This window comes from Sphaerodactylus townsendi, linkage group LG16 (assembly GCF_021028975.2).
Source record: "Sphaerodactylus townsendi isolate TG3544 linkage group LG16, MPM_Stown_v2.3, whole genome shotgun sequence".
Lineage (NCBI taxonomy): Eukaryota > Metazoa > Chordata > Lepidosauria > Squamata > Sphaerodactylidae > Sphaerodactylus > Sphaerodactylus townsendi.
The window spans coordinates 18,297,129-18,315,129 of NC_059440.1; the positions used below are offsets into that span (position 1 = coordinate 18,297,129).

Below are 18,001 nucleotides of genomic sequence, written 5' to 3' on the forward strand. Positions count from 1 at the left end.
GCAGTCCCAAGTAATGGCTGTGCACAAGCAGAATAATGCACTTTCAATGCACTTTGCAAACAATTGTTAGCAAGTGGATTTTGCCATTCCGCACAGTAAAATCCAGCTGCAAAGTGCATTGAAAGTGGATTGAAAGTGCATTATTCTGCATGCGCGGAAGGGGCCTGAGTATGGGGTACGTACCTGTCATGTGTCGTGCAGACATGAATGATGTGTTCTCAGTTCTTGGTCATTTCGTGCCTGATGTGGATGAGCGTGAATTACAGGCTTCAGCCTTTCGCTCTGTACCATTTCCCCAACCCGAAGCAGTCCAGGGGACATATGTTCTCTACAGGTGGGTTTCTTCCCAAATGCCAGATAGCACACCTTTGAGACTATTGCAGGAAAAATGCCAGGGAGAGAGCTGGCTGAAGCCGCCACATACATCATGGTCTTGATCCAAAGGAAACACCACACATGTGGGAATTGAAGAGAACCTACAGCACACGTTTGACTCATGTCTGGCACATGGTGGGGACCCCAAACCCAACCTATGTACCCAGTAAAGTGTCAGTGGGCATCAAGAGTCAATCTGAGAACTGGGCTCGGGGGGAAGGGAGTTCTGCTGTAAAGCCAAGCCTTTCCTTTGCACTCTGGCAACTCTGGAAATCATATTTCAATTCCTAGCTTAGCTGCAACAACTCTGAAAACTCTGAGAACCTCATCTTGTGACTGGAAAATATTTGTCCTAACGGCGAATGGCAGAGGTTAGTTATGGTTAGGCTGGGTCTTCTCAGTTGCAGCGGGGTGTAGTGGTTAGGAGCGGCGGCTTCTGATCTGGAGAACCAGGTTAGTTTCCCCGCTCCTAGACATGAAGCCTGCTGGGTGACCTTGGGCTGGCCACAGTTCTCTCAGAACTCTCTCAGCCCCACCTACCTGGGGAGAAGAAGGGGGGGGGTTGTAAGCTGCTGTGAGATACTTTACAGGAGAGAAAGGTGGTGTATAAATCCAAACTCCTATTCTCTCTTCATACTTATTACTCCACACATCCCATGGCTGAGCCTGGCATTAAAGCTGACTTTGGATTTTGAGACTGGTGGTCTCAGTTCACATTAAACTTTCCTTGGATGATTAGCTTGGTGGTGGGGCTTCGGTCAGCCATACTTTCTCGTCTAGGGGGTTTCCTCCCAGTCGAGAGCCCTTTGGCCTCCCCTCCTCCCATTGCCCGGACACCCCGGCTCTATCTGAAGCATGAAAACCAAACAGGCCAATGAGCCTCTCAGTTGAGAGAGGTCAGAACTGTTTGAATTCCCCAGGCATAATTACACTTAAACAGAAAAGTTTATTTTAAAGGGAAGAAGCAAAATAAAGCGCAGGAGGGAGGGAAAATGTAAAACAAGCACAAGCCGTAGATTGCTTAATTGTGTGGCGTGCACAGCTGGTAGGCCAGAATCCCTCCGGAAAAAGCCAACAGCCTGTCAGCAGCCATGAAAAGCAAGTAAACAGCTGACCCGGCCCAGGGTGCGTTCAAATGGCCACTCTTGTCTGCAGCATGTTGCTTTGCTGGTGTAACGTAGTGGCTCAAAGGATGGCCTGTGACCCAGAAAGCCCCTGGTTCAACTCTTGCCTCTGGCAGTGAACTCACAAGATGGCCCAAGCCATGACACACAGAATGGTTGCCCGGGGATACCAACCTCCAGGTAACACCCAGGGATCCCCTAGAAGTATAGCCCATCTCCAGACTCCAGACATCAGTTCATGTGGAGAAAATGGCTGCTTTGGAGGGTGGAGTCTATGGCATCGTATCCCACTGGGGTCCCTGTCTTCCTCAGGCACCATCAGAGGTGGGATCCAGCAGGTTCTCACCAGTTCCCAAGAGTGGGTTACTAATTATTTGTGTGTGCCGAGAGGGGGTTACTAATTGGGTCTGCTTTTCCATCTCCACGCCCTCGTCTCCCCGAGAGGCATACTGCCTTTGAACGCGAAGGTTCCATATAGCAATTGCGACTAACAATGTAACTCCCTGCACTGGGTTAATCCCTTTCAGGTACTGCAATTCATGGATTCTCAGCCTTTCGTACCTTTTATCTCACCAGTCTCTATCAAAGAACCTGTGTGTTTCACCATTGCTGTGTTCACATTTGTGAGCTGGGGCATTTTCTATAATGTGATGATGATTTAGAAATGACCGGGTGCAAAAAAAATTTTGGGGTCGTGGTGGGGTGGCTGCCCATGCGGGGCATCCAACTCAGGTTTTGCCCAGGGCTCAGGTTTGCCTAGGTACGCCTCTGCCCCCTTTGCTGAGGGGGGCTGGCGAGGGAACCTGTTACTAAAATTTTTGGATCCCACCACTGGGCACCATCCCTAAATCTCTAGGAGTTTCCCAGCCTAGATCTGGCAACCCTACCCCACCCACTATCCTCCACCAATGGCCAGGGGGACCTACCGATCAAATAGGGAGAGAATCACATTGATCTTTGTGACAGAGATGATTGAGATGTCTGGCTGTCTTCTGTGAGAAAACTGGATGGATTTTTGGCCCAAGTCGGTACTGAGCCCGTATACTATCCGGCCAATGAGCACTGTTGGAAAGACACAGCTAGATCAGGGCTTGTGTTCTCGGGCCTTGTAGAAATCCTAGCCATGCTGCTTCATCTGACCACATGGTGGCCACTCTGCAGAGTGACCCTTATCGGGTATGGCTTGCCCCATTAGAAAGTCCTGGAGTTGCCAAGGTAAGGCCTGGAGATCTCCCAAAATTATATATCTCCAGACTACAGAGATCAGTTCCCCTGGAGAAAACGGATGCTTTGAAGGATGGCATTGTACCCCACAGAGGACCATGGCCTCCCAAACTCCAGGCTCCACCCCCAAATTTCCTGGAATTTCCCCACTCATCATTGACAACCCTAAGAAGTCCTGATCTCCTTCCTGTGTCACAGCCTATGGAATTGAATGGATGGACTAAATGAGGAGCCTATACTCTGGCAGTGGGAGAATGCCAGGCAGGTGAGAGGAGATCCAGGGGGATAGAAATCCCCGTAGACCATTTGCCACTTTGTGGAGAGGAAGAGAGTGAATCCAGCATCCTCAAACTGCACCCGAAGGGTAAGAACATAAGAACAAGCCAGCTGGATCAGACCAGAGTCCACCTAGTCCAGCTCTCTGCTACTCGCAGTGGCCCACCAGGTGCCATTGGGATCACACATGCAGGATGTGAAAGCAATGGCCTTCTGCAGCTGTTGCTCCCGAGCACCTGGTCTGTTAAGGCATTTGCAATCTCAGATCAAAGAGGATCAAGATTGGTAGCCATAAATCGACTTCTCCTCCATAAATCTGCCCAAGCCCCTTTTAAAGTTATCCAGGTTAGTGGCCATCACCACCTCCTGTGGCAGCATATAAGGGTCATTCAAACTCTTATTTCTTTTGCAGGGGTCCCTGGTGCTGGAGTGGGACTTCCAGGAACAGGATATTACCCAGGTAAGAGTCAATACAATAATCAGTGGATGCTTCGGAAATGATGGCATGCGTGGTGGTGTGTGTGTGATATAGCCAGTTCCTGGATGCCAATATTTTATAGAATAACAGAGTTGGAAGGGCCACACTGGCTATCTCATCCAAGCCTAGGCCCCTTCCGCACATGCAGAATAATGCATTTTCAATCCACTTTCAATGCACTTTGAAGGTGGATTTTACTGTGCAGAATTGCAAAATCCACTTTCAAACAATTATTCTGCATGTGCGGAAGGGGCCAGAGTCAATCATCCCCATCCCTACACTCACACACACCAGCTCATCAGTGATCTTGGTGCTGGCCTCCACAGTCCTAGCTATCTTCTAACATGGGGTGTCTAACTCTGGCCCTCCAGATGTTCACGGAGTAGGATTCCCATCAGCTGGCAGGGGCTGATGGGAATTGTAGTCCATGAACATATGGAGGGCCAGAATTGGACACCCCTGTTCTAACACTTCCTCCCTAATTTGGGGGCTTTGAATCTTTTTGGAATGGGTCACTCAATCCACTGTTGAATTCATATTCTGTTTCTCTAGCATATTCCAGTAGTCAGCTGGAGGTGATCTGGGAACAGACAACTGTGGCCAGATTTTATTTGCCAGGAAACGGTTTGCTGATAGTTGAGGACCCCAACACAACTGGATCCCCTTTCACGCCTTTTTTCTTCCTCTCCTTTTTCCTCCCCACCTCATTTTTCCTTTGTCCTTTTGTTTGTTTATTGACCCAGGTCCTTCTTATTAGTGTTTTGATATTTTTCCCTCCCCCTGTTTGATTCTATTCCTATTAATTAGGGCACTGAGAAACTCATATTAAAATGTGACTTGTTTTATTATTGTGAAATTTGATTGTTGTGAACCGCCTCAAACCTGTTAACAAGAAAGGGCGGCCTATAAATCTAATAAACAAACATACATAGAGGAGGAAAGATAATGTGGAACTCCATAGAATAAACGTTTTATTTCCTGCTGTAAAATGTTTTAAAATGTTTCTGCAGCAAGGGCCTGTGTGTTTGCTCTGTCACAGTCAGTTTGGCTGCCTGGATTTGTATGTACTTAGAAAACTTCTGTGTTTGGGGAGGGGAGATGCAAATAGATTTTTTTTCCTTCTGCCCTTTGCAGGAGCTGGCGTTGGAGGCCTGGGAGTAGGTGGACTTGGCACTGGAGTTGGAGCAGGTGAGTTTCTACTAGAACTGTTCTTTACTGCAAAGTGAGGCAGGTGGAAGGCAGGCAAACAAACACCTTTCTGGGCAACTGTCCCTCCTCTTTTATTTAGTAAGAATTTACTACTGAAGAGTGCCTCCTTTACATGTAGAAGGCCCCTGGTTCATTCTCCAGCCTCTTCCATAAGAAATCTCAGGTGGGAATTGGGAGGAAAGAAAGTTATCTATGCTGAGACCCAGGAAAGTTCTAGGCAAATTTAAGGCTTACCTTGCATTAGTCAAAAACAGATTCCAAAAGACCCCAGTGGCCTTACACTCAGACAATGAGGGAGAATATTCCGCAAATGAAATGAAAGCATTATTGACTGAATATGGGATTGAATATCAATTGACTATTCCATTTTGTCCAGAAATGAACCCATATTGTCCAGACCAAAAGAAAAAATAGACCCTTGCTGAAATTACCAGATACATGTTGTTTTAGGCCAAACTACCAGATAAATATTGGGCAGAGGCCATTAATACAGCAACTTACTTACAAAACAGACTGCCAGCTAAAGGAGCTGATAAGACTCTTTATGAACTTTGGTTTGGGTAGAAGCTAAGTGTGAGCCATTTGAGAGTCTTTGGATTGAAATCATATGTTTATATTCTTAAGGAAAAGTGTTCCAAGAGGGATCTCGGAACCGAAGAAGGTATTTTTATAGAATATGCTCAGGGGTGCAGAGGTTACAGAATCCTTAACCTTGAGACTAGTGAACTAAAGATTTGTGATGCAATTTACACTGATGAAAGGAAGAAAAGAGGTTGCAGTGATTTCACCCAAGCAAAGCAAAATCAAGTGCAGCAGCCAGGCGCAGTCTATCTAAATGTCACAGACAGCGCGCTTAAAGCACCTGAGGATGACAGCACCATGGACAGCACACATGGAGCATGTTCATAGACTACTCAACCAGATGGGGTTGCAAGTCTCAGGCATTACAGCAGAACAAGCATAGGCAGACCACCTTTGAGATATGCTCATCTGGCGAAGGCAGCAGTGCTTCCAGAGGCCTCCACATGGGAGGACATTGCAAGGATGCCAGCTAGGAAAGCCACAGCAGAACAGACTGAAGTGTTAACTCAAAACAAAACATCGACACTTTCAGAACTTTCACCTGGAAAGAAAGACAGCTGGATGCAAGTGGGTCTTCAAGACCAAGCATGATTCAGAAGGGGAAATGGAAAGATACAAAGCAAGCAAGACTGGTTGCAAAAGGCTGCTCTCAAAAATTTGGAAAAGACTACGACAAAAAGACTATGATCAGGCACACTTCTGCCTGACTGTTCTTGAGCATTGCAGCTGCCAGAAACTTGCAAGTTGAGCACCTAGACATAAAGACTACCTTCCTACATGGAGAAATAAGAGAAGAAGTCTACAAGGAACAACCACCAGGGTTTGAGCCACACAAGGGCAAGCATCTCGCATGCAAGTTGCAGAAGAGCATTTATGGATTAAAACAGGCAGCCCCGTGTTGGAACCAAAAGCTTCATCAGATGCTTACCAAAGAAGGATTTCAACAAGCAGAACCTTGCCTGTACTCAAGGTACATGGACTTACATTTGACTTATATGGATGATCTAATCTTATGCTATGAAAGCAGAAGACAAGTCCAACAGGACTAGCATGTGGGAGGCCCGAATTTGAATCTCCATCCTTCCATGAAATCTTGCTCCAGGACCTGCCCCATAGTCCGTTCCTTCTCAGCTGGGATTCTACTGTAGAAGCAAGGTTGGCTGGGGTGGTGGAGGAGGATTGCTGTCAATTTGGACACCAGAGTGGCAGACAGAAGATCACCTTGCAGGGGCATACCACCCAGGGAGACATATGGGGTCAAATGTCCCCGGGCTGCAGCCATTTAGTCACGTGGGGGCAGAAAATCGCCCCCACACCCTTCTTCCTTCTCCAGGGTCCATACACTGACTTCAAGACAAGTGACTTGTCTTAATGTGATGGTGACTTTGAGATGACCTGGTGCAAAAAAAGTTGTTTGGTCATGGTGGGGGAGGGCCCCCGGCCATACCAGGGTGGGGCAGGGACAGGGACGGAAAACTCAGATTTTGCAGCAGGCTACATTTTCCCTAGATATGCTTCTGTCACCTTGCATGTCTTTTGGTGGCTTATGAAAATGCTTACCTTCTACTGCCAGTCTGTGGGGAGCACAGGGTTTGGGTTTTTCACTTCTGCCTTGCAAGTCTTTGGTCGCTTTATTTATCTTTGGTTGCTAATTTTTACACTCTGCAATGCTGGTCATTAGAGTGTCTTCAGGTTGCATGTTAGCGCATTGACAAGTTCTGTTTTGAAACCTTTCCAGCAACATTCTTCAGTTGCGTCATGACCTGGGAAAGAATTATGCCCTGAGAAAAGGACAGGCCTTTTAAAAGGATTGCAGGCTGGTGGGGTGGTTTCCTCTGGGCATGCCACCCTTATCTCATTGTGGCACCTGTTATTTCCTCTCTAGGATTTGGTGCAGGAGCGAAACCCCCCAAACCAGGTAAGTGGAAGCAGCGCCCACAATACCCTCGTCCTCCTTGCAATTTGTGAAAACAACAAGGCTCTCCTAGTCCCCACTCCCTTTTCAGCTCTGACCTCGATTCTGGCCAATTCTGCAGGCAAGTCACCCAAAATGTTTGCAGAGTGTTCGCAAAACATTTTCGATTCCCCCATTTGTCCACACTCACCCCCTTGAAACAATTCCTGGCCATCATTTTGGGGTAAAAACCATGTGGAACTGCACGGAGAAAACGTTTTATTGCCTGCCTCAAAACGCTTTATTTTCGTTGCTCCGTCTCTTTGTCTTACTTCTGATGCTTTCCTTTCTTCCTCTGCAGGTGTCGGAGGCCTTGGTAAGTTTGTCTCACTTGAGTCCTCCAGTCACACAATGGGAAAAACTCTACCCAAGCAGGAATGTAGGAGTACGGAAGCACATCTGGTTCACCAGATAAGCCTCTGCCACTGAGGTGGAGGAGTGGGGAAATCAAACCTGGTTCTCTGGATTAGAATCCACCTGCTCGTAACCACTACACCACAGTGAAGCAGAACTTTCCTTCTCTGCCCCAGGAGGTGTCTATCCCGGAGGGGCTTATCCAGGAGGTCTCTATCCAGGTATTGGAGGTGCCGGAGGAGGTGCTGCTGCAGCTTATAAAGCTCTGAAAGCGGGTAAGTGGATGCCCTCGACACCCCTCGCCCTTCAGCACCCTTATGTGCCATCACCACCCTCTCATACCAATCCAAAACAATCACAGCCAGGATGGCTTCATTTCCCTTTCAACATCTGCACTCTGCACATGTGGCAACTAAAACAGGATGGGGAAGCCAATCCAGTTCACTATGGCCCCTTCCGCACACACAAAATAATGCGTTTTCAAACCACTTTCACAACTGTTTGCAAGTGGATTTTGCCATTCCGCACAGCTTCAAAGAGCATTGAAAGCAGTTTGAAAGTGCATTATTCTGCATGTGCGGAATGAGCCTATGATAGAGTCCACTGCAGCTTTTACGGCCCTGGCCCCGGCCTGGTGGAACGTTCTCCCTGATGACATCTTGGCCCTGCGGAGTCTGTCTCAGTTCCGCAGGATCTGTAAAATAGAGCTGTTCTGCCGAGCCTTTTCTGCCGGGCCAGCCCGGCATCCCTTTCCTTAGTGTCACTCGTGTCACCGTCTGGATGCGATGCGCACAGCTGGTTTTATATTTGCATGTCCCCACGTAGGTTGTATGCTATGTTATTTATTGTAACTTGTTTTTAAAGCCTTTTAACATATTTACTTTTTGTATTATTTATGGTACTATATTGTTTTATATGTTTTATTGGAAGCCGCCCTGAGTCCTCTAAGAGATTTGGCAGGGTACAAATGTAACAAATAAATAAATGTGGAGGAGTGGGGCATCAACCCTGGTTCTCCAGATTAGAATCCACCTGCTCTTAACCACTACCCCATGCTGGCTCTCAACCTGGTGTAGTGGTTAAGAACAGGTGGATTCTAATCTGGAGTGACCAAGGCAGAGGAAGGAGAGTAAAAATAGGTAGGATGGCAAAAGGCAGAAGGAAGATGTCCAGGGTAAATCTGGCAGCAAAAAAAATTAACTCATGCTCATAGTGGTGTTGCTTGGCATGGGGAAACTAGAAAGTGAATGCGGGGCTTAAGGAAATATATCTGTACAAGAAACCTTGCCCCGACGTTCGTTCACTGTTGCCGCGAAGCAGAGACCTGTGCATAATCAGCCTCATTCACTTTAATGCAGAGACACAGTGGAGTTACCCATCCTCCAAGATGACTGTTGGGTGTCTCTGCATGAGTTACTGCTCTGCACTTGCCTCCTTCCAATCATGAGAGCATCCAGAACTCTGCCTCACACAGAAACACATTAAAGTGAGGAGTGGCTCATTCTTACACATACTCTAAAAGTTAACATTTCATGTACAGTTCTAAGACTTACAGGCAAAGCTGAATGGAGCCATGCATATTCTGTAATGCTGTCAGCTATGGCACCTTAGATACTACCTGCAGTTCCAGTTCTGTGCCTTTCCTTCAGCAGCTGCTGGTGGTGGTGTACCTGGGGGTGTACCTGGAGGTGTTGGTGTACCTGGGGGCGTACCTGGAGGCGTTGGAGTACCTGGAGGTGTACCTGGAGGCGTTGGAGTACCTGGGGGCGTACCTGGAGGCGTTGGTGTACCTGGGGGCGGATTAGGGGGTATTGGTTTACCCGGTAAGTTGTTCTGATCTACCTATTCCCAGATTTTTGCCTGTCATATTGATGTCTAAAGCAAGGGAACTATGAAACTGACTCAGATTGAGTCAGATCATTTTGGGCTCACATCAGCATACCCTGGAGGGGGGCAGCTGCCAGGGCCCAGACTTTCAGGGGGCTCATTGCTCCTGAACCCCCTTCCTGCTTATTGCTAATGCTATATTATCCATGCTGCCAGCTGTACACTCTTCCCAGTACCACCAGGGAAGAGGTTGGGGGAGGTCTTGCAAACAGGCAGGGGAAGGGCACACAGTCAGGTGAGAGGAGGAGGAGGAGGAGGAGGAGGAGTTTGGATTTATACCCCACCTTTCTCTCCTGTAAGGAGACTCAAGGTGGCTTACAAGCTCCTTTCCCTTCCTTTCCCCACAACTGGCACCTTGTGAGGCAGGTGGGGCTGAGAGAGTTATGAGAGAACTGTGACTAGCCCAAGGTCATGCTGCAGGAATGTAGGAATGTGGAAAAACATCTGGTTCACCAGATAAGCCTCTGCCACTCAGGTGGAGAAGTGGGGAATCAAACCCTGTTCTCCAGATTAGAATCCACCTGCTCTTAACCACTACACCACGCTGGCTCTTACATTTGGAAGCACCCTTCTAGTCTACACATGAGCATACCAAGAGGGGGAGAAAAGCAGAATGGTGCTTTAGGAGGACTGTGTAAAATCAGTTGTGCGCAGGGAGCATTTGTATTGGTAACAAATAACAGCACTGATGGTTTTCTGTCTGTCACTCCTTTATAGGCGTTGGAGCCAAACCCGGGAAAATCCCTGGTAAGTTGGCAGGAAAACTTGTGTCCAGATAAGGGATGAAGGAAAGGTTTGCAATTATTGGAGGGTGGGGGGACGAAATTGTAAGAGGAGTAGGAATATGCCTGAAAAATTAAAGTTACCCTGTTGGATCCACCCATTATTCTATGCTCTTCGGAGCAGGGGAGACCTGAGCATCATCAATTCCACTTTCTGCCAATAAATGTGAGCTGGGTTAGGAATTTTTCCAGACTGGGTTTTTGATGCTGCTCAGCTTCTTGACTGCATTGGGTTTCTCCCCCTTTAACTAGCTGTTTTTCCAGATGTCTTTGAGTTTGCCCTATGCTTTTTCAGAGCACCTCAAAGGTGGCTTGAGAAAACACGGGGTGGAGGTGGGGATAAAGAAAAATGACTGTCTGTAAGGGATGGAAAACCCCTGTTGGGGTTATGAAGCCAAGCCAAGCTGCGTCAGAAACCCTTGGATGGGTCCGAGGTGTCCTGAAACAGCCCCAAATTCAGCAGACAGGGGTGGGGGAATCTTTTTGCCCAGAAAGCAGGTTCTGTACTGATTGGCTGATCCAAAAAGGGGAGGGTTTAAACTGTGACATCCCTTGATTTCAGAAGCTAAGTAGGGTTGGCCCTGGTTAGTAATTGGACGCAAGATCACCAAGGAATACCAGCTTCACTGCACAGAAAGGCAATGACAAACCACTTCCGTTAGTCTCTTGCCTTGAAAACTAGGAAGAGGGCTGCAACTTGACTACACTTTGCATATGTACTCATCTAGCAGTTGCAGGAAGAATGCCTGCTCAACTTGTTGAGCAAAAAAGCTAGATTGTGGACCATCAAAAGTTCCAGAAGTAAAGTTTTATTGTTTGCCGGCAAGAGATACGGGGCTCATGCCCAATAGGCATTTCTCTGTGGAATTCTGCCAAAAGCAAGTCTTTTATACATGAAACAAACAAGAATCATGGTCTTCCAAATCAGGTTACATATTGCCGTATCCTAAATTCATTAGTTCCTACACATTCTAGTTGTACTGGACATATTCGGTTCTTCTTGGAAGTTTTGCAGTCTTTTACTACCCACCTGTGCAGACGTGACTGTCCCACTCGGCCCTTATGGATTCCTGAGCAAGCAAAAGTTACAGAAGCTGAAGCCTTAATATGTTCATTAAATATGATCCACAGTCTGGGCGCTGATCATATAATAAAATTCTTCTGTCTTTCTGACAGTCAGAGTAGAGCCTGTTTCCCAAGTATCAAAAGTTGGGGAATCCAAAATGGCTACCCGTCCTCAGCAGCAGCTCCCAAAAAAATGAGTGCACACCTTTCTTTCCCTTCCTTGGCAGGTGTCGGGATCCCCGGAGGTCTCCCTGGTGGCGTGCTTCCTGGCACAGGTGAGTGGTCAAATTGCCGGTCCTGTTTCACAGCGTCCCGACAGACAAGGAAGACTTGCATGCTGAAGTTCCAATTTCGGCAAGCTCTCAAAAGTTCACACCTGTCATGTCAAAGAGTACCTGATTTAGCAATTTGACTTGGGAGGACACTTATGGGTGGGGCCAGGATGCCAGGTTGTAACTTCCTTTCGCTGTTGTGTTGTAGGTATCCGTTATCCTGGTGTAGGGGTGTTGCCGGGCGTGCCGATTGGAAGCGGAGTCAAGCCAAAAGTCCCAGGTAGATGTCTTCCCCCTCCACGTCCTGGATGGCCGCTTGTATCTGATGTGCAAGAGAAGGAAGGGTGGACTTGTCTTGCAGCTCAGAGGCCCCTTCTGCACATGCAGAATAATGCACTTTCAATGCACTTTCACGATTGTTTGAAAGTGGATTTTGCTATTCCGCACATTAAAATCCAGCTTCAAAGTGCATTGAAAGTGAAGTGCATTATTCTGCATATGCAGAAGGGGACAGAGAGAGGCTTGTTTCTTATACTGTTCTTTTTAATCCATGTGCACTAGGAAACAGCCTGTTGTGAACTTTGCATAGGGAAATGCAGCCCCAGCTTTCTGATAGCACGCATATTATTAGTATTAGTATTAGATTAGCAAAGTATTTCCTAGGAGGATTTGGATGGTACACCCTGAAAAATTGCAATAAATAGTTGCTGCTGATTGATTGGTGTGATGGGGGGGGGGGGGCAAAATTGAATGGCTGTGAACCTTTGTGGAGATTTGTCTTCCTGCAGGCAGGAAAGGAAGCAAAGCAGTCAGCAGAGGACACACACGTCCGTAAAGTGGATGTGAGGTTTTGCTGCGACTGCATTGTGACGTGATGTCTGTTTCTTTGTTCTGATCCTTAACGTGATTATACTCACCCACATACACGCACACCAACAAACTGGGAGGGAAGGGAGGCAGGATGGTACAGCCCGAGCTCATCAGATATTGAAAGCTAAGCAGGGTCTGTACTTGGAATGCAGGCCTCTGAGGAAGATTCTGTAGAGGGAGGCCGTGGCAAACCACCTCTGCTTAATCACTTGTCTCGAAAGCCCCTTGCTGGGATCACCAGAAATTGGGGGTGACCTGATTGCAATCCACACACACCCAATGGTGGGATCCAAAAATTTTAGTAACAGGTTCCCTCACCAGTTCCCCCCTCAGCAAAACCTGAGTTGGGTGCCCCCCCCCCATGGGCAGCCACCCCACCACGACCCCAAAAATTTTTTTTTGCACCAGGTCATTTCTCAATCATCATCACATTATAGAAAATGCCCCAACTCACAAATCTGAACCCAGCAATGGTGAAACACACAGGTTCTTTGATAGAGACTGGTGAGATAAAAGGTACGAAAGGCTGAGAATCAATGAATTGCAGGACCTGAAAGGGATTAACCAAATTCAGGGAGTTACATTATTAGTCGCAATTGCTATATGGAACCTTCACGTTCAAAGGCAGGATGCCTCTCGGGAAGGCGAGGGCGTGGAGATGGAAAAGCGGACCCAATTAGTAACCCCCTCTTGGCACACACAAATAATTAGTAACCCACTCTCAGGAACTGATGAGAACCTGCTGGATCCCACTTCTGCACACACCCCAAAATGGGAACTTCAAAGTGGATTTCACTCCCAAAATACACAACAAACCTTTTGGGTGCCAGAAACCTTCAGCCAGTTCAGGCTTCTGGGTTGCTTTCCTGATGTGTGTTGACACTAGCTCTTCTCCCAAAAAGGGCAGCCTCCTCACAGTTTTAAAACGTCATGCTGCTAGCCCTCTGCACGTGGAGATGGGCACTGTTGATTTTCTCTTTGCCTTTCAGGAGCAGGCGGTGGTGGTTTTGCTGGAATCCCTGGTAAGTTGGTTGCTGTAAAAGCATATTCTCCCCTCCACTTGCAGCCCAACCAAAACAGGCTCTGTAGCTTGGGGAAGAGGGAAACAAATGGGGTTGAAGGGAGCCCATGAGTTTCATTTTGATGGTTCTTTCCTTGTTGGCTTTAGGGTTTGGAGGCTTTGGAGGAGGGCAACAACCGGGACTACCTCTGGGCTACCCCATCAAGTCACCTAAGCTCCCTGGTAAGCTAGAACTTTAAAAAAACAAACAGCAACAAAGGTTCTCTTCCTGGGCTCTGCACTTAGTCATGGCAAATCAAGAACATCTGCATAAGGGAACTAGGCAGGGGCTGTGACAGAAGCTTCTAGAGATGGAAAATGGAGGAGCAGAAGAACTGGGGTTGGAAAGGGCTTTTAAAAAATATCTTCCATACACATTTAAATTTGCAAATAAAAAAATAATGGAATCGTGGAGTTGTAGGAGACCACAAGGGCCATCCAGCCCAACCCCCTGCCACGCAGGAACACACGATCGGAGCATTCCTGACAGATGGCCATCCAGCCTCTATTTGAAAACCTCCAAAGGAGACTCCACCAACTCCAAGGCAGTGTATCCCACTGTCAAACAGCCCTTACCATTAGGAAGTTCTTCCAAATGTTTAGGTGGAATCTCTTTTCTGTACTTTGAATCCATTACTCCATGTCCTAGTCTCTAGAACAGCAGAAAACAAGCTTGCTCCATCTTCAGCATGACATCATATGAAATGTAAGTGGATAGTTAAAAATTAAACAAAACCAATATACATATTTGCTTTATAAATATCTGGAATTTGGCAAAAATAGAGGGGGAGAGAAAATCTGGAGTGTAAAGCTAATTTTTTTTTCTGGGATGAAAGGTTTTTGGCTCACCAGTTATATTTGAAAAGCCTGCCCAAAAACCTGCTCTTAACTTATAAATGTTAAAGAAATTGAAATGAAAGAGAATGGTATTCCAAGACACTGTAGGTTACTTTCTGCTAATTCGTGTTGTGTATTTTAGGAACGAACTTGGTTAGGGAGAGAAAACTAAAACTTGCTTGGGGTGACAAAACACTTCAAAGCAGCCCTATGGCAAGTTGTCATAGAGGATCTATGGGTCGAGTCCTTTTAGGGCAGTTTCAAATGTTGCTTCTCTTTCCAGGTGGTTATGGGCTGCCCTACACTACGGGGAAGCTGCCATTTGGTGGTAAGTGATTCTGCCTCATCTTTCATATGTCCTGTTCTTTGCTCTGGGCTTTGCAGCAATAATCACCGGTGGTCCAAGAGTAAGGTGACCAGCCGTCCCGATTTTCGCGGGACACTCATGCTTTTGCGTGATGTGTCCCGCGTCCCGCCGGGCTTTGGCATTGTCCTGATTAGGCAATGTGCTCCTGCGGCCGCGCACACGCGGCCGCAGGAGCACACTGCCTTTTGCGGCGGTGCTCCCCGTCAGGAAACAGGGAAGCGCCCCAGAAGGCACTGCAGCAGCGCAGGAGGGAGCGCCTTCCGCACTGCCGCAGTGCCTTCTGGGGCGCTTCCCTGTTTCCTGACGGGGAGCACCGCGCAAAAAACAGTGTGCTCATGCGGGTGCGCCCCGCTTTTCAATAGTAGAAATCTAGTCACCTTACCCAAGAGAGGCGGGACTAACCGCTTCCGCACATGCAGTATAATGCACTTTCAATCCAATTTCAGTCAACTTTGCAGCTGGCTTTTACTGTGTGGATTGGCAAAATCCTCTTGCAAACAATTGTGAAAGTGGATTGAAAGTGCATTATTCTGCATGTGCGGAAGGGGCTTAGAAGAGAGTGAGGCTGCCCGTGTGGCTTTGGCTTCCGCAAGAGGCCACTTGTAGGTACCCAGGAGCCATATGCTAAAAAGAAGCTTTTGTGAATTCTCAGTCAACTGACTTCTACAGGGGTCTATAGCTGTGCCCTGCAGCATTCCTGCAGATTGGGGCTGCTCAAACCAGCTTTAACAAACCTCTTTTTGGGCTTCCTTCAACATTCCACCTACAATTCATCTAACTTTTTAAAAAAATGCAATTCTAGGAAAAAATATGTAGTTCCAGGGAAAAAAAATGGGCAGTTTCCAAAATAACATTTGTGCAGTTCAAAAATTTAGGTCATGCAAAAGTTATATGATGGTATTAAAAGTGATTGATCACTATGTAGGAAGCAAACTGGGTATTTTAGGCTCTCGGGCCTGGGATCCGGCCTATCCATTTCTCTTCCCTCTGCCAAAAGACTTCCTGCTGTCTCCCCTACTGCTGCTCCCTGCGGGCTCACTAACGTTTCAAAAATGAAGGGGAGCCTTCTTGAATGTGGGGTTTCCTTTCCTGACACAGCCATGTGAAGTGGTCAGCAAGAGTGGTGATGTACACGCAAGAAAAACGCACAGCTGTACATTTTGCGCATGAACTGCAGTCATGCGCAAACAATGTCGTTCAAATTTTTTGTCTTTTGAAAGCTGTGCTTCGGGAAGAGCTCAATTTTGCTTTAGGCAGCTGACTCGCTGTCTGTATGCGTTTGTGAGCCAGTGTGGTGTAGGGGTTAAGAGCTGCAGACTCGGATCTGGAGAACCAGGTTCTATTCCCCACTCCTCCGCACGAAGCCTGCTGGACTGTCTTAGGCTAGTCACAGTTCTCTGTGAACTCTCTCAGCCCCACCCATCTCACAAGGTGTGGAGAGAGGAAGGGAAGGTGATTGCAAACTGCTCTGAGTCTCATTGAAGGTAAAGAAATGCAGGGTATAAAATCCAGCTGTTCTTCGTAGGTAATGGAGCTCGCGGAGTGCTTGGTGGAGTCGGAGGGAAGGGTACCTACCCAACAGGCACAGGTAAGGTGCAACCCCTTTATCCCTGTCCCCTGACTGACTCTACTGCTCTGCACACACAAAATCCACATATATTTAGCATCCAGATATGCTCAAAGGAAACCTGTCATTGAGGACCAGATGCTGCGGGGACATAAGAACATCAGAAGAGCGCTGTTGGATGAGTCCGAAGGTTCATCTAGTCCAGGATCCTATTTTTCATCAAGGCCAATCAGATGCTTCCATGAAGTTCACCAAGAGAGTATGAAATAAATGGCCTTTCCTCAGGTGTTTCTCACCAGCAGCTGGTATTCACAGCTACACTGCTCCTGAATGTAGAAGTTCTGTTTTCCCAGCTGTTGAAAGACCTTTGTGTCAAACAACACCTTATTGGTGGAATTAGTTGGATTTGAGGTGATGTGTGTAGATCACTAAAGCCTTTGGGTTTTGTGTTAAAGTCCTGATGTTTTCACTTTATACTGACACACACACACTCTCTCACACACGCACAGGTGGGATCCAGCAGGTTCTCACAGGTTCCCGAGAGTAGGTTACTAATTATTTGTGTGTGCCAAGAGGGGGTTACTAATTGGTGATTTTGCCTCGTGATTTTTGCCTTAGTTACGCCCCTCCTCTCAGCAGTAGCACACAGAACTTGAAGCAGTCTAGCAGGAGGTGCACCGGCGTGCGTGGCAGCCTGCGCCTGTGTGCATTCGTTTCCCGTCCTTGCCACAGCCCCGCCCAGGAATGCCCCTCCCCCGGAATGCCCGGCCCAGCCCCATTAGTGCTACGCCACAGTTTGAATCCCACCACCATGGGAACCTGTTACTAACATTTTTGGCGATCTTTTTACAAAATCCTGGATTGAAGGCACGAACGCAACAAGCAGGAGATGCTATATTTCCCTCCCTTCCTCCCTTTCACTTCAGCTTCTGCCGCTGTCCACCATTTCAGGAGAATCTGCCCTTCTGCCATGTTGTGCAATTCTCTCAGCTCATTGTAGGCTGGTTCTCTGAGCGCCTGCCATGTCACAAGTCACCCAAGCACATTTTCTCCCAGTGGCAGCGAGTATGGCCACCATTTCACTCATAGATCTACAGGAACATATTCATTATTGCCTGGCCATTTCAGGAAGGCTCTTTTCCTCTCTGTTTTGTTTTGTGTATTGACCATGTGCAGTTACGCAGGTGCAGCTAATCAGATTGCAGGAAAATGGGCATGGCTGCGAGGGTTCATTTCTGTATGCGTTTGCAACTACACATGCATTGTAAACAAAAATTTAAAAAGAGAAGGATTTTTGTGCGAGGGCATGAAAACAACCTGAATTGTATTGTCGAAGGCTTTCATGGCCGGGCTCAACTGGTTGTGGTGGGCTTTCTGGGCTGCGTGGCCGTGGTCTGGTAGATCTTGTTCCGAATGTTTCACCTGCAACTGTGGCTGGCATCTTCAGAAGTGTGTCACAGAGAGAAATGTGTTCCTGGACACAGTGTGTAACAGTGTCTCCTCTCTGTGATACACCTCTGAAGATGCCAGCCACAGATGCAGGTGAAACGTTAGGAACAAGATCTACCAGACCACGGCCACGAGGCCCGGAAAGCCCACCACAACCAACTCGAATTGTTTCCATGGACTCGAATCGCTTCTTGAATGCTTAAACATCACACGTGTGGGGGTGGGGAGAGAAAATAAGTTCATTTATAACGACAGCAACTTGTTATAAA

At 47.4% G+C, this 18,001-nt stretch overlaps 1 protein-coding gene across 6 annotated transcripts in view; it reads left to right on the forward strand.

The window, feature by feature from the left end:
• ELN (elastin) overlaps positions 1–18,001 on the forward strand; it is an 80,122-nt gene that overhangs the window by 36,914 nt on the left and 25,207 nt on the right. For 5 of the 6 annotated variants that reach the window (XM_048519483.1, XM_048519485.1, XM_048519488.1 and 2 more), the window contains exons 2-14: positions 3,412–3,459; positions 4,612–4,665; positions 7,154–7,186; positions 7,524–7,538; positions 7,753–7,851; positions 9,226–9,399; positions 10,181–10,210; positions 11,538–11,585; positions 11,791–11,862; positions 13,442–13,474; positions 13,621–13,695; positions 14,633–14,677; positions 16,242–16,304. In XM_048519483.1, coding sequence (XP_048375440.1) covers positions 3,412–3,459; positions 4,612–4,665; positions 7,154–7,186; positions 7,524–7,538; positions 7,753–7,851; positions 9,226–9,399; positions 10,181–10,210; positions 11,538–11,585; positions 11,791–11,862; positions 13,442–13,474; positions 13,621–13,695; positions 14,633–14,677; positions 16,242–16,304 — 789 coding nt within the window. The remainder of the gene's footprint in view (positions 1–3,411; positions 3,460–4,611; positions 4,666–7,153; positions 7,187–7,523; positions 7,539–7,752; positions 7,852–9,225; positions 9,400–10,180; positions 10,211–11,537; positions 11,586–11,790; positions 11,863–13,441; positions 13,475–13,620; positions 13,696–14,632; positions 14,678–16,241; positions 16,305–18,001) is intronic. The other variant, XM_048519484.1, reaches the window with a different exon arrangement.